This window comes from Monodon monoceros, unplaced genomic scaffold (assembly GCF_005190385.1).
Source record: "Monodon monoceros isolate NGI ecotype Baffin Bay Population unplaced genomic scaffold, NGI_Narwhal_1 Super_Scaffold_11, whole genome shotgun sequence".
NCBI lineage: Eukaryota > Metazoa > Chordata > Mammalia > Artiodactyla > Monodontidae > Monodon > Monodon monoceros.
The window spans coordinates 129,925,935-129,939,393 of record NW_021703767.1 but is presented as its reverse complement, the minus strand read 5'-3'; the positions used below and the strand labels follow the sequence as shown (position 1 = coordinate 129,939,393).

The 13,459-nt window shown below is 40.6% G+C and overlaps 1 protein-coding gene across 1 annotated transcript in view; it reads left to right on the top strand.

The window, feature by feature from the left end:
• The first annotated feature begins 6,746 nt into the window (after nucleotides 1–6,746).
• Nucleotides 6,747–13,459, top strand: part of ACPP (acid phosphatase, prostate) — a 39,108-nt gene continuing 32,395 nt past the window's right edge. The window contains 1 exon segment of the mRNA XM_029214816.1: nucleotides 6,747–6,860. Coding sequence (XP_029070649.1) covers nucleotides 6,747–6,860 — 114 coding nt within the window.

Sequence of the window (13,459 nt, the reverse complement as noted above, 5' to 3'; positions counted from 1 at the left end):
AATTTTGTTGAAAGCTTTCTCTGCATTTATTGAGATTATCATATGGTTTTTCTCCTTCAGTTTGTTAATATGGTGTTCACATTGATTGATTTGCATATATTGAAGAATCCTTGCATTCCTGGGATAATCCCCACTTCATCATAATGTATGATCCTTTTAATGTATTGTGGGATTCTGTTTGCTACTATTTTGTTGAGGATTTTTGCATCTATGTTCATCAGTGATATTGGCCTGTAGTAGGCCTTTCTTTCTGACATCTTTTTCTGGTTTTGGTATGAGAGTGATGGTGGCTTCACAGAATGAATTTGGGAGTGTTCCTCCCTCTGCTATATATTGGAAGAGTTTGAGCAAGATAGATGTTAGCTCTTCTGTAAATGTTTGATAGAATTTGCCTGTGAAGCCATCTGGTCCTGGGCTTTTGTTGGTTGGAAGGTTTTTAATCACAGTTTCAATTTCAGTGCTTGTGATTGGTTTGCTCATATTTTCTACTTCATCCTGGTTCAGTCTGGGAACGTTGTGCACTTCTAAGAATTTGTCCATTTCTTCCAGGTTGTCCATTTTATTGCCATAGAGTTGCTTGTAGTAATCTCTCATTATCCTTTGTGTTTCTGCAGTGTCAGTTTTTACTTCTCCTTTTTCATTTCTAATTCTATTGATCTGAGTCTTCTCTCGTTTTATCCTAAGTCTGGCTAATGGTTTATCAATTTTGTTTATATTCTCAAAGAACCAGCTTTTAGTTTTATTGATCGTGCTATTGTTTTCTTCATTTCTTTTTCATTTATTTCTGATCTGATCTTTATGATTTCTTTCCTTCTGCTAACTTTGGGGTTTTTTTGTTCTTCTTTCTCTAATTGCTTTAGGTGTAATGTTAGGTTGTTTATTTGAGAGAATTCTATTTCTTGAGGTAGGATTGTATCGCTATAAAGTTCCCTCTTAAAACTGCTTTTGCTGCATCGCATAGGTTTTGGGGTCATTGTGTTTTCATTGTCATTTGATTCTAGGTATTTTTTGAGTTCCTCTTTGGTTTCTTCAGTGATCTCTTCATTATTAAGTAGTGTGTTGTTTAGCCTCCATGTGTTTGTATATCTTACACACTTTTTCCTGTAATTGATATCCCACGATATGATCTATCCTGGAGCATGTTCCATGGGCACTTGAGAGAAGGTGTACTCTGCTGCTCTTGGGTGGAATGTCCTATAAATATCAAGTCCATGATGTTAAATGTATCATCTAAAGCTTGTGTTTTCTTATTTTAATTTTGGATGATCTGTCCATTGGTGAAAGTGGGGTGTTAAAGTTCCCTACTATGATGATGTTACTGTCAATTTCCCCTTTTATGGCTGTTAGTATTTGCCTTATGTATTGAGGTGCTCCTATGCTGGGTGCATAAATATTTACAATTGTTATATCTTCTTCTTGGATCAATCCCTTGATCATTATGTAGTGTCCTTCTTTGTCTCTTGTAATAGTTTTTGTTTTAAAGTCAATTTTGTCTGATATGAGAATTGCTACTCCATCTTTTTTAAATTTCCATTTGCATGGAATATCTTTTTTCATTCCCTCACTTTCAGTCTGTATGTGTCCCTAGGTCTGAAGTGGGTCTCTTGTAGACAGCATATATATGGGTCTTGTTTTTTTTTTCCATTCAGCCAGTCTATGTCTTTTGGTTGGAGCATTTAATCCACTTATATTTAACGTAATCATTGTCCCTTTCTTTTTCTCTTCTTCTTCTGTGACCCCTATAATTTGAATGTTGGTGCATTTTATGTTGTCCCAGATGGCTCTGAATGTGTCCTCAATTCTTTTCATTTTTATTCACTCTGCTCTGCAGTATTTATTTCCACTCTTTTTGTTTGTTTGTTTTTTGCAGTGCACGGGCCTCTCAATTTTGTGGCCTCTCCCGCTGCAGAGCACAGGCTCTGGACATGCAGGCCCAGCGGCCATGGTTCACAGGCCCAGCCGCTCCATGGCATGTGGGATTCCCCCAGACCAGGGCACAAACCCGCGTCCCCTGCATTGGCAGGCAGACCCCCAACCACTGTGCCACCAGGGAAGCCCGTTATTTCCACATTTTTATCTTCCAGGTCACTGATCCATTCTTCTGCCCTGGTTTTTCTGCTATTGATTTCTTCTAGAGTATTTTTAGTTTCATTTGTTGTGTTATTCATCGTTTGTTTTCTTTTTAGTTCTTTTAGGTTGTTGTTAAACTTTCCTTGTATTTTCTCCATTACGTTTCCAAGATTTTGGATCATCTTTACTATCATTACTCTGAATTCTTTTTCAGGTAGACTATTTCTTCTTCATTTGTTTGGTCTGGTGGGTGTTTACCCTGCTGCTTCATCTGATCTGTGTTTCTATGTCTTCTCAGTTTGCTTAACTTACTGTGTCTTATGTCTCCTTTTTGCAGGCTGCAGGTTCGTAGTTCCCATTGTTTTTGGTGTCTGTCCCCAGAGGCTAAGGTTGGTTCAGTGGGTTGTGTAGGTTTCCTGGTTGAGGGGGCTAGTGCTCGTGTTCCAGTGGATGAGGCTGTATCTTGTCTTTCTGGTATGCAGTACCATGTCCGGTGGTGTGTTTTGTGGTGTCTCTGACCTTATTATAATTTTAGGTAGCCTCTCTGCTAATGGGTGGGTTTGTGTTCCTGTCTGGCTACTTGTTTGGCATTGGGTGTCCAGCACTGTAGCTTGCTGGTCGTTGAGTGAAGCTGGGTCTTGGAGTTTAGATGGAGATGTTTGGGAGATTTTCGCGATTTGATATTACGTGGAGCTGGGAGGTCTCTGGTGGACCACAGTCCTGAACTTGGCTCTCCGACCTCAGAGGCACAGGCCTGATGCCCAGCCAGAACACCAAGAGCCTGTCATCCACACTGCTCAGAATAAAAGAGAGAAAAGAAGAAAGAAAGAAAACAATAAAATAAAATAAATTTATTAAAATAAAAAATAATTATTAAAAATAAATAAAATTTTAAGTAATTAAAAAAAAGAAAGAAGAGAGCAACCAAACCAAAAACCAAATTCACCAATGATAACAAGTGCTAAAAACTATACTAAAACAAAAAACGGACAGACAGAACCCTAGGACAAATGGTAAAAGCAAAGCTATACAGACAAAATCAAACACAGAAGCGTACACATAAACAGTCACAAAAAGAGAAAAAGGAAAAAAAAATCATTGTTCTCAAAGTCCACTGCCTCAGCTGGGGATGATTTGTTGTCTATTCAGGTATTCCACAGATGCAGGGTACATCAAGTTGATTGTGGAGATTTAATCCGCTGCTGCTGAGGCTGCTGGGAGAGATTTCCCTTTCTCTTCTTTGTTCGCTCCGCTCCTGGGGTTCAGCTTTGGATTCGGCCCCGCCTCTGAGTGTAGGTCGCCTGAGGGTGTCTGTTCCGGTCCAGACAGGACGGGGTTAAAGAAGCAGCTGATTAGGGGTCTCTGGCTCACTCTGACGTGGGGCAGGGGAGGGAGCGGCACTGAATGCAGGGCGAGCCTGCGGCGGCAGATGCCAGCATGACCTTTCAACAGCCTGAGGTGGGCTGTGTGTTCTCCCAGGGAAGTTGTCCCTCGATCACGGGACCCTGGCAGTGGCAGGCTGCACAGGCTGCTGGGAGGGGAGGTGTGGATAGTGACTTGTGCTTGCACACAGGCTTCTTGGTGGCTGCAGCAGCAGCCTTAGTGTCTCATGCCCGTCTCTGGGGACCTCGCTGGTAGCCCCGGCTTGCGCCTGTCTCTGGAGCTCGTTTAGGCGGTGCCCTTAATTCCCTCTCCTCACGCACCATGAAATAAAGAGGTAAGAAAACGTCTCTTGCCTCTTAGGCAGTTCCAGACTTTTCCCTGGACTCCCTCCTGGCTAGCTGTGGTACACTGGCTCCCTTCAGGCTGTGTTCATGCAGCCAACCCCAGTCCTCTGCCTGGGATCCGACCAAAGCTTGAGCCTCAGCTCCCAGCCCCCGCCCGCCCCGGTGGGTGAGCAGACAAGCCTCTCGGGCTGGTGAGTGCTGGTTGGTACCGATTCCTCTGTGCTGGAATCTCTCCGCTTTGCCCTCCACACCCCTGTTGTTCCTCCGTGGCTCCAAAGCTTTCCCCCTCCGCCACCCCCCGTCTCTGCCAGTGAAGGGGCTTCCTAGTGTGTGGAAAACTTTCCTCGTTCACAGCTCCCTCCACTGGTGCAGGTCCCATCCCTATTTTTTGTCTCTGTTTTTTTCTTTTTTCTTTTGCCCTTACCCGGGTACGTGGGGAGTTTCTTGCCTTTTGGGAGGCCTGAGGTCTTATGCCAGCATTCAGTAGGTGTTCTGTAGGGGTTGTTCCACATGTAGATGTATTTCTGATGTATTTGTGGGGAGGAAGTTGATCTCCACGTCTTACTCTTCTGCCATCTAGAATCTCCTCCCGAAGAGAGTCATTTTAACCCACTGTCACACTCCCTGCCAGGAACAGCCTGCCTCCCATGACTGGTTAATGCAGGGATTAAAGGCCTGGCTACTTTCCCCACTTCAGGACAACTCCAAAAGGCCATCACAGCTTCAGAATTACTAGCAGCGTCAACTGAGGCCCTCTCTCTCTTCCCAGTCCTGTTTATTTCTCCTCCACCTACTGTTTTTGATCCTGAGAGCACTCCCTGATAAATTTCCCCCATGCAAATCTCCACCTGGAAGTTTGCTTTCTGATGAGCCCAACCTGCTCCACTTATGGAACTTCCTAACACTGGCCCAATTAGAGGTTGAACACTTTACATATGACAGAAGGAGTACCACAAGGGACAAAAGTGATTTCACTAGTAAGTTCTGCTACTTATTGACACTAAAATTATTGCCATGTTCATTGGGATGTCAATAAGTACACCCCAATATTTTTTCAAGTCTCACTTTCGATAATATCATATTCATATATTCATTCCCGATGACATTTTAGGTCTTTACAAAGGCCTTATGAATTCAAGGTTCAAGAGACCAAAGAAGATCCTAAAATGAGATCCATCTGAATTTAGAGGACTTTTCAGCCTCAACTTCATGGTATTCAGAACTACATTAATGATCTCTGTCTCCCTTTATAATTTGATGATCAAAGTAGAAGTTAGGATGATGACTGAAATAGAGTAGAAGTAAAAGCCGTTCACTTATGTGTTCAATTCAAGTAACATTTTTCTGGCACTCTCTATAAAAAGCTGTTGCTGTTATTGTTGTTCATACTTGGAAGGCTAAAAGAAGTTCAGAAGATGTGACACAGAAAAAGTAGGGTCTGGGTCAGAAGTAAGGTTTATCCAACCTAGCACAAGATGGCACAGATAGGTTACCATTATCAGGAAGCACTAACGCTATAGTCAGAATACTGCCAGGTATCAATCAAAGGGTGAGACAAGGAAGAAGATAGAACAAGGAGCCAGCTGATTCTTGAGAAAATAAGACATTGCACAGAATCAAGTATCTGACACAATTTAAAGCACATGGTTCAGAACTAAGCCTGTGTGGATGGTAAGTAGGTGTTGGAGCTTCTGTTATCAGGTTGCCTGGTACATGTAACAGAAATCCAAGTGGTGACTTCATCTCTGCCCTGGATAACCTCTTAGTTTTCATCCCCTTTTCCCTACACTCATGTCCTCAATATCTCACCCATTAAAAATGACAGTGGGGACTGGCAGGTGGAGAATGTGATGGTAAATACAGGGTCACAAGTCCCCTTAAATATCAAACCCCAACCATACATGCATTCCTTCTCCACACATATTTCCCCACACTGGAAAAAGCAACAGCTCTCCTACGTACCACATTCTAGGACACCCTGTGATCACATAACAACAGAGGTCTCCCAAGTGCAGTGTACCAGAGAATGGGTTGTTCCCTCTTCTGATGAGGTGGGAGCATCCCGATGGGCAGCTTTGCACAAAAAATCCTGTTTTAGCCTATATGGGGCTGACAGGTCGGAGGGAAAATGGAAATCTAAATTCTCTCAGTCCGGATTATCCTCTTTTGTAACATCCTTGATTAGATCACGGCTGGAGAAGCAAGGGTGTAACTTGCCCAGACTGTAAGACTCCCGGCCAGAGTTGGTGACTAATAGTACAGGGCTGTAGGTTAGTGTGTGGTTGTTGTTGTTTGTTAACTGTGTCAGGTTAGGTAAGGTAATTGTAATCCTAATTTTGAGATACTTCAGATGAGCCCCAAATATCTTAAAGTGTGACTAAAAATTCTCAAAATAAAGTTGCTCTTTTCTTCTACTTAAAAATAGGCTGCATGAGAGTTTAGAAAAGGACGCTATGTTTGGGATGGAGAATACACTCAATATATGTTAGTATCTGCAGTTCCTTTCATACTTCTCTCCCTATAATTCTGGATTGCCAAAAAAATTAGGAATCACTGGCCTGAGGTTTCCAAAGTTAGGGTCTATCCCTTTCCCAAGTGACAGCCACAAAACAAACATTGTATCAGACTCCATCTAAATAAAGGATAAAGATAAACTAAAAAAGAAATATCTAGTAATGTGCTCTGTGACCTTGAGTAACAGCTCTCCCCTTTCTGGGCCTTAGTGTTCTAACTTAAATCCAGAAGACCATAAGCTCTAACACCCAGTCCAAAAATGATCTGACCAGACGCAGGCCAAACCCCACCCCAAGCCACCTGGAGATTTTACTATTCACGAGTCTTGGCTCCTCCCAATTCCCTTTCAATCCCTTGGTTAAATAGCTTCCCTCTAATGGCTTTTGCCCTGGAAGCAGCACGTCCCAACTCCAGCCAGAAGCAGCTCACCCCAGAATGAGAGCTGCCACCCTCCTTGTAGCCAGGGCAACAAGCCTTCGCCTTAGCCTCCTGCTTTCCTTCTGGCTGGACCGAGGTGTAGGAGCCAAGGAGCTGAGGTTTGTGACATTGGTGAGTAGACTTTCCTCATTGCTTTTCCTATAAAATTGTTACCAGCAGGGTCTGAAAATCAAGTGTCAGGTTTCACTTTACCCTAGTGTAGTCTCCTGAAGACCAAACTCAGAAAGCTGAATATGCAAGTTTTGCAACTTCCTCATAATGAAGAGCGAACATGTCCTGACAAAAGCCCGTTTGGTTTGGTTAATTTTTACTTTACGAATGTTATTTATCTATTCACTTACTTTACAATGCCTTGAATGTAGATTCCTTTTGATAGCTACTCGAGGCCAGGAGACACCTCCTCTAGGTCTGTTTAGCACCAGAAGCTAAACTGGCTTCATTCAATTTAATGATTATGTGTTGGCAAGCCAAAAAACAGTCATTTTCTAAATTAAGTAGCCCCTTCCCTTTTTCCTGATATATTTATAAGCAGTCTTTGAAGCATAAAAGTAAAACTAAACTCGAGTTGTAGGATGACTTCCTGAAGCATAGGTTTGGTTGACCATTAAAATCATGTTTTTCCCAACCCATGGTATGTGTGACAAGTTAGGAAAGGGGGGATGGGGCAGCTATTGTGTGTTGTCAAGGAAAGAAAATATACTGTTGGCATCGCCTTAAAAAATAGATAGGGAGAGAGATTGCAAAGCAAAGGGGATTTACTACTTTACTGTCTTGGAATTAATTCCTTTATATCTCTCACTTTCTGCATGGTCTTTGATTCTCTCTGTTTCTCTATTTCTCTTTTTTCTGTTTTGCTCACTGACTGTCTCTGCCTCTGACTCTCTCCTTGAAATTTGCAGGCTTTCTTGATCTCTTTTTCTTCATCACATTTTTTCATTTGGTAGAGTGAAAGTATGCTGATAAGTACATTTTCTTTCTGAAAGAATATCCAAAATTTATTTCTATAATTTCAAGGAAAGTCAACTTTTACTTAAAAATTAAACACGAAGTTCTTATTTTTCTCAGCTTGCTGTACTCAGGACTCCTTTCTTTACCTTCTAAAGAAAAATTTCATAACCATATGTTTATGCAAATCATGATTTTTAGTCCAATAAATCTTTACTATGAGTCAACAATGAGAGAAAGAGAGAGACCAGCAATGAGAGAGAGAGACCAGAGAAATATATCAATTTATTTATGAATGATTCACCAGCTGTCAGGCTTCTGTGTTGGAAAAAAAAAAAGCTGTAGAACACTGTGTACTTTATATAGGGAAATCCATGTGAGTTAGACTTTTACTTATACCAGTGTATTCCTTGCAAACGTGCACTAAGCAAGTGTAGGGACTCTGCAGGAATTGTACTGTCAACACCATGACAAGCTGGTTGAGGGGAAATCCTTTTTGGGATATTACAGTGAAATCTCAGCTAACAGCATCTGGTCCATTCTTTCCTCCATGTTTTACAACATCAGGCTGACTTCCCTTAGCTACCAAACTGTTGTGGGTTTCCTTTCTCCATCTACACTCTCAGTTAGCATGTGCTCAGGGACTACAAGTTTAATACAAAGTTGTTAATACCTAAGAAAAACCTTACAAAGGTAACTCTCTAGGAGCTAAAAAAATTTAACAATTACCACACATGACTAATGTTAACAATTTTTCCTACCTCAAATTTCTTCCATTAGTGGTAGATTAAGGGCAACTTAATACATCTTTCTTGGCTGGAAGATACCACTGTCTTCTTTTAACTGATTAAAGAGAATATCTGACTAAATGGTTCAATTATATACCGAGGAAATTCCCTAGAAAATTATTAGGAGAAAAAGAATGTAAGAAAGTACCTCTGATTAAAGTGATAATATTAATGACAATAACCAATAGTTACTTAATTTTTTACTATGTGCCAGGCACTGTTCTGAAATTTCAATAGATTATGTTACATTATCCTCCCAACAGCCCTATAAAATAAGGTTACCAGAAAACACAGGATGCCCAGTTAAATTTGAACTTCAGATAAACAGCAAATAAATTTTTAGTATGTGTATGTTTCCATGCAACATTTGAGCATGCTGCATTTTTGTTTGCTAAATCTGGAAACCATTCTATAACATTTTTGTAAAAACCTTATTAACCCTATTAACCCTGTTTTATAGATGAAGGAATTGAGGCACAAAGAGATTAAGCAACTTGCTCATGGTCACACAGCTAGGATTTGAACCCAGGCTGTATGATCCCAGAAGCCTGCCCTTAATCACTAGACACATTCTGTTCCTGCTGCGTGTGCCTAACCCAGCACATGAAGCTGAGGCTTCTCCATCCTGTGTATTGGCTTCACTCATAGTCAGCAAGCGGTTTCTTTGCTTTTCTACCGTGATACAAAAAAGAAAACAAAGCTTCCCCGGTTCTGAAAAACTGTTCTTGGCAGAAAGAGCAGGAAACTCTCTGGTTCTTGTTCTCTCTCATGAACAGAGTCACCACATGCTCTTTTGAAAGAGGTTCACCAGTGTGCATCCATTGTAATGCTAGTTTGACAAGTTGTTAACAGGTGTTTCAATTGTCAAATCAGATTGGAGAAGAAAACGTGGGTTAAAATGTTTTTAAAGGTCTCTTAAAGGCAGAACTTTTCAGAGTCTTTAATAGTCTAATATTTACTGTGGCTTTCAAGGAAAGGATCTAGTAAATTATATTTCCTAAATTTTGACTACAGACTACACCTCCTCTTTTTTTCCATAACGTCTCATAGAAAACCCTTAGAGAATTGCTGTTTTATACTTTATAGAGAGAATAATAAGTATGGTGAGTCTCAAGGTACCCATCAACCAGCTTCAGTAATTATCACTCATGGCCAACCTTGTTTCATCTACATGCTGATGCACTCTTAATGGACTTTTAAAAAGTAATCCCATACATCATTATTCCACCCATAAATGGGGAAATGCCATTTTAAAGCATTCTCTCTCGCCTAAGCCAGGAAAAACCACAAGTTCAGGTGATCTCAAAGAGAATAATTCCTTCTCATTCTACCTGGGTTTTACAAAGAAAGGGATGATAAGTCACAAAGTTTCATTCTTCGTGGTTAACCATGCAAAATTTCTGCTCAAGTAATAGAATATCCTTGAGGCAAATAGCCTCCAAATCTTCAGCACATCATCTCTATACTGGGATGGGTAACTTCCATACTGTGGTTAGGTAAAAAGTGGTTCTGGCCACCACACACTTTCAGGGATGGCAGACCTTCTGGGTTTTCCCTCAATCCTCCAAGGAAAGCAACAGAATGACAATTTACTGCTCAAGCTGGCAGTCTAATACTGTTACCGATTTTCTAATGCTATGTGTTAAAATAAAAGTTCAAAGCCATACCTAGGAAAATATTGAACTTTCATTAATTCAAGTTCTAGCATCATTTACCAGGTATAGGATTGAGAACAGGTCACTTAATCCATCTGAGCCTCAAATTTCCTAAACTTAAAGTTGGCGATAATGATCATAACTATAATTTCTATTTCACAAAGTTGTCTTTAGGTTCAAATGGCATGATATACATATGTAAGTGTGAACCATGATACAAATGTAAGGTGCTGCTGTTAGTCACCAGTCTAAAACAGAAACTTTCCAACTTTTTGGATAAAATCTAGGTGAGACTTAATTATACATTTTTAAAATGGTGGTAAAATACGCAGGCCATAAAATTTTCCATTTTAACCATTTTAAGTGTACAGTTCAATTGCATTAGGTGTATTCACATTGTTGTGCTACCATTAAAACTATCCATCTCCAGAATTCCCTTCATCTTGCAAAACTGAAACTTCATATCTATTAAACAGCAATTCCCCAGCCTCCTCCCGCTCAGACCCCACAATCACCGTTCTACTTCCTGACTCTATGAATTTGACTACTTCACATACCTTGTGTAAGTGGAATCATACAGTACTTGTCTTTTTGTGACTGGCTTATTTTACTTAATGTCCTTAAGGTTCTAGTTGATCCTTCATTATTTTTCAGCAAAGAAAACTTAAGGTATTAGATAGTTATCATGTCCTCTAGAACCACAGGCTAACAGCTTACCTTGTTTGTACTCAAGTCTCCCCCACTTGTGAATTCTAATGTATTTTGTCTTGGGGGAGACACACATCTGCATGTAAGTACGGCTTGAAGAGGGGAGAAGCTGGAGGGGAGAATAGAGAGGGGATACTACCACAGGTCAGGAAAAGCACAGTGAAGACCTGAGTTGGATCAGAAAGCAGTAGAATTGGAAAAGAAAAAAAGACTTTCTTTTAAAAATTGTGAGGGCAGAGGAATCCCTGTGGGTTGACTGTGGATATTAAGGAAGAGAAAGAAGTCAAAATAACCCTGTTTTCTGTTGGAAAAATGATGAAACCATGAGATAGGGTACATGAAAGGCATTAAACATTTGAACTTCTTAAAAAGAAATATGAGAGGGAATTCCCTGGGGGTCCAGTGGTTGGTACTCAGTACTTTCTCTGCTGGGGCCCTAGGGTTCATTCCCTGGTTGAAGAACTAAGATCCTCCGAGGCACGTGGCACCACCAAAAAAAAAAAAAGAAGAAGAAGAAGAAGAAGAAATGAAATAAGGGATATAAATACCAAAGAAATTTATAATATTATGTATTACACAACACCATACAGCACAGTGGTTAAAAGTACAGGTTCATGAATCAGACCACCAGGGTTTGAATGCCAGCTCAACCTTTTCCAAGCTGTGTGACTTTGGAAGAGTAACTTAACCTACCTGTGTCTGAGTTTCCTCATCAGTAAAATGGGGATAATAGTGCTTCATGGAGTTATTGTGGGGATTATCTGATTTAATACACAAAAGTACTTAGAAACCTATATGGTAAATGCCTAAAACATTGTAACCATTGTGTTGTGTTGACCATATACAGTCACACAATTATCTCGTGTATTGTTTATAATGTTCACATAACCAGTTAATTAAAATGTCAATTTTTTCTATTTATTCTCAAAGGATGAAGTATTTTCATGTCTTTTTTCGTTTAAAATTGATGAGTTTTCTTCCCAGCTTTTGGCCCCTGGCACAATAAAAACTGGAAAAATATATATATTTAAAATGTGACAAGAAGTTAAACAGATTTTATTCATTTCAACCATTGTTTGACTTACTAATTGGTTGATTTACTGGTCCTTCTTAACTTTTGGCTAGAATAGATTATTGATTGCCCTTTTATTTGTCTTCATCTTCATTGTTGTTTGAACAGTACCTTTAACACAGACAGAAACTTCTCAAGTCCTATAAACCTCTTTTTCACTTCTATTAAAATAAGAATTACAGTTACAGCTACCATACTGTAAGCATCCACTAGATGCCAGGCTCTTTGTATTTTGTATTTTGAATCCTCCTAATGACCCGGTAAGGCATGTGACATTGTCTTGTTATTACATAATAGTAATGGAAAGGAGCTGTGGTATACTGGGTGCTGTAACTCTCTGGTGGCACATCTCCAACTTGTGGACTGGCTTATAGAAGCCGTACCAGATAAAACTCTTCCCTGGAAAACAAAAACCAGGGTTCTTGCCTCAGCTCACGAACAGCCCTTCCATCTCTCTCCCCTGCATTGTGGCTCCCTAATCGCCAGGGCCAAAGAGCAGTGAAGCCATCCATAGGGACCTACAGGTTTTTCAGAGACATTTGCTGGACAGACCACTGTGCACTGAGGGTTGCTACTGGGACAAGTAGAAGGTCACTTAAGTTTACATTCACAGGCTTCTCCTGCTTTTATGCCAATGCATTTTGCAAATTTTCAATGTGGTGAACTGATCAGGGACATTATATTGGGCTCATGTCATTTCAGTCAGCCAGCTTGCCACCATGGGCTCTTGAAAGCTTTCAAAGCACCCTAAATCCAAAGGAAGAATTAGTTTTTCTTTTCAGTCAGGGAAATAAAACTGGGGGAGAGATGATTAGAAATTAATAGAAATATTTCCTGAAGGAGAAATATTTCCCTTTGCTCAACGGGCAGTTCTTATTTGCCCTAATATGCTGCCCATTTTTGGCAGCAGGAAAGGAATACAACAAGTATCTAAGTTAAGGCCTGAATAATATTTATAATAACAACAACCAAAATTATAGTAACAGGGGCTTCCCTGGTGGCACAGTGGTTGAGAGTCCGCCTGCCGATGCAGGGGACACGGGTTCGTGCCCTGGTCCGGGATGATCCCACGTGCCGTGGAGCGGCTGGGCCTGTGAGCCGTGGCCGCTGAGCCTGCGCATCCGGAGCCTGTGCTCCACAACGGGAGAGGTCACAACAGTGAGAGGTCTGCGTATCGCCAAAAAAAAAAAAAAAAAAAATAGTAACACACATAACAAATCTCACGTACTGAGTGCATCCTATGTGTTCAGTACTATGATGATGGCTTTGCATATATTACACATTTAATTCTCGTGATCCTCCTGCATAGGAGATAATGATTTTCTCATTTTACAGTGAGGGAAGTCGAGACATGCAAAAGTTTAAGTTAAATCATTTTCCCAGGATCATCTGGCAAGGTGTTGGTCTCAGGTCTAACCGACTCAAGCCCAGAGCTTTTCTGAGACATCATGCAGTTCCACTCAATATAACACATAGTTTCATCCCTCCCCCTCCTGCAGGCCTCTGTATTCTCCTATGCCCTGGATACCTCTCATTAGCGTG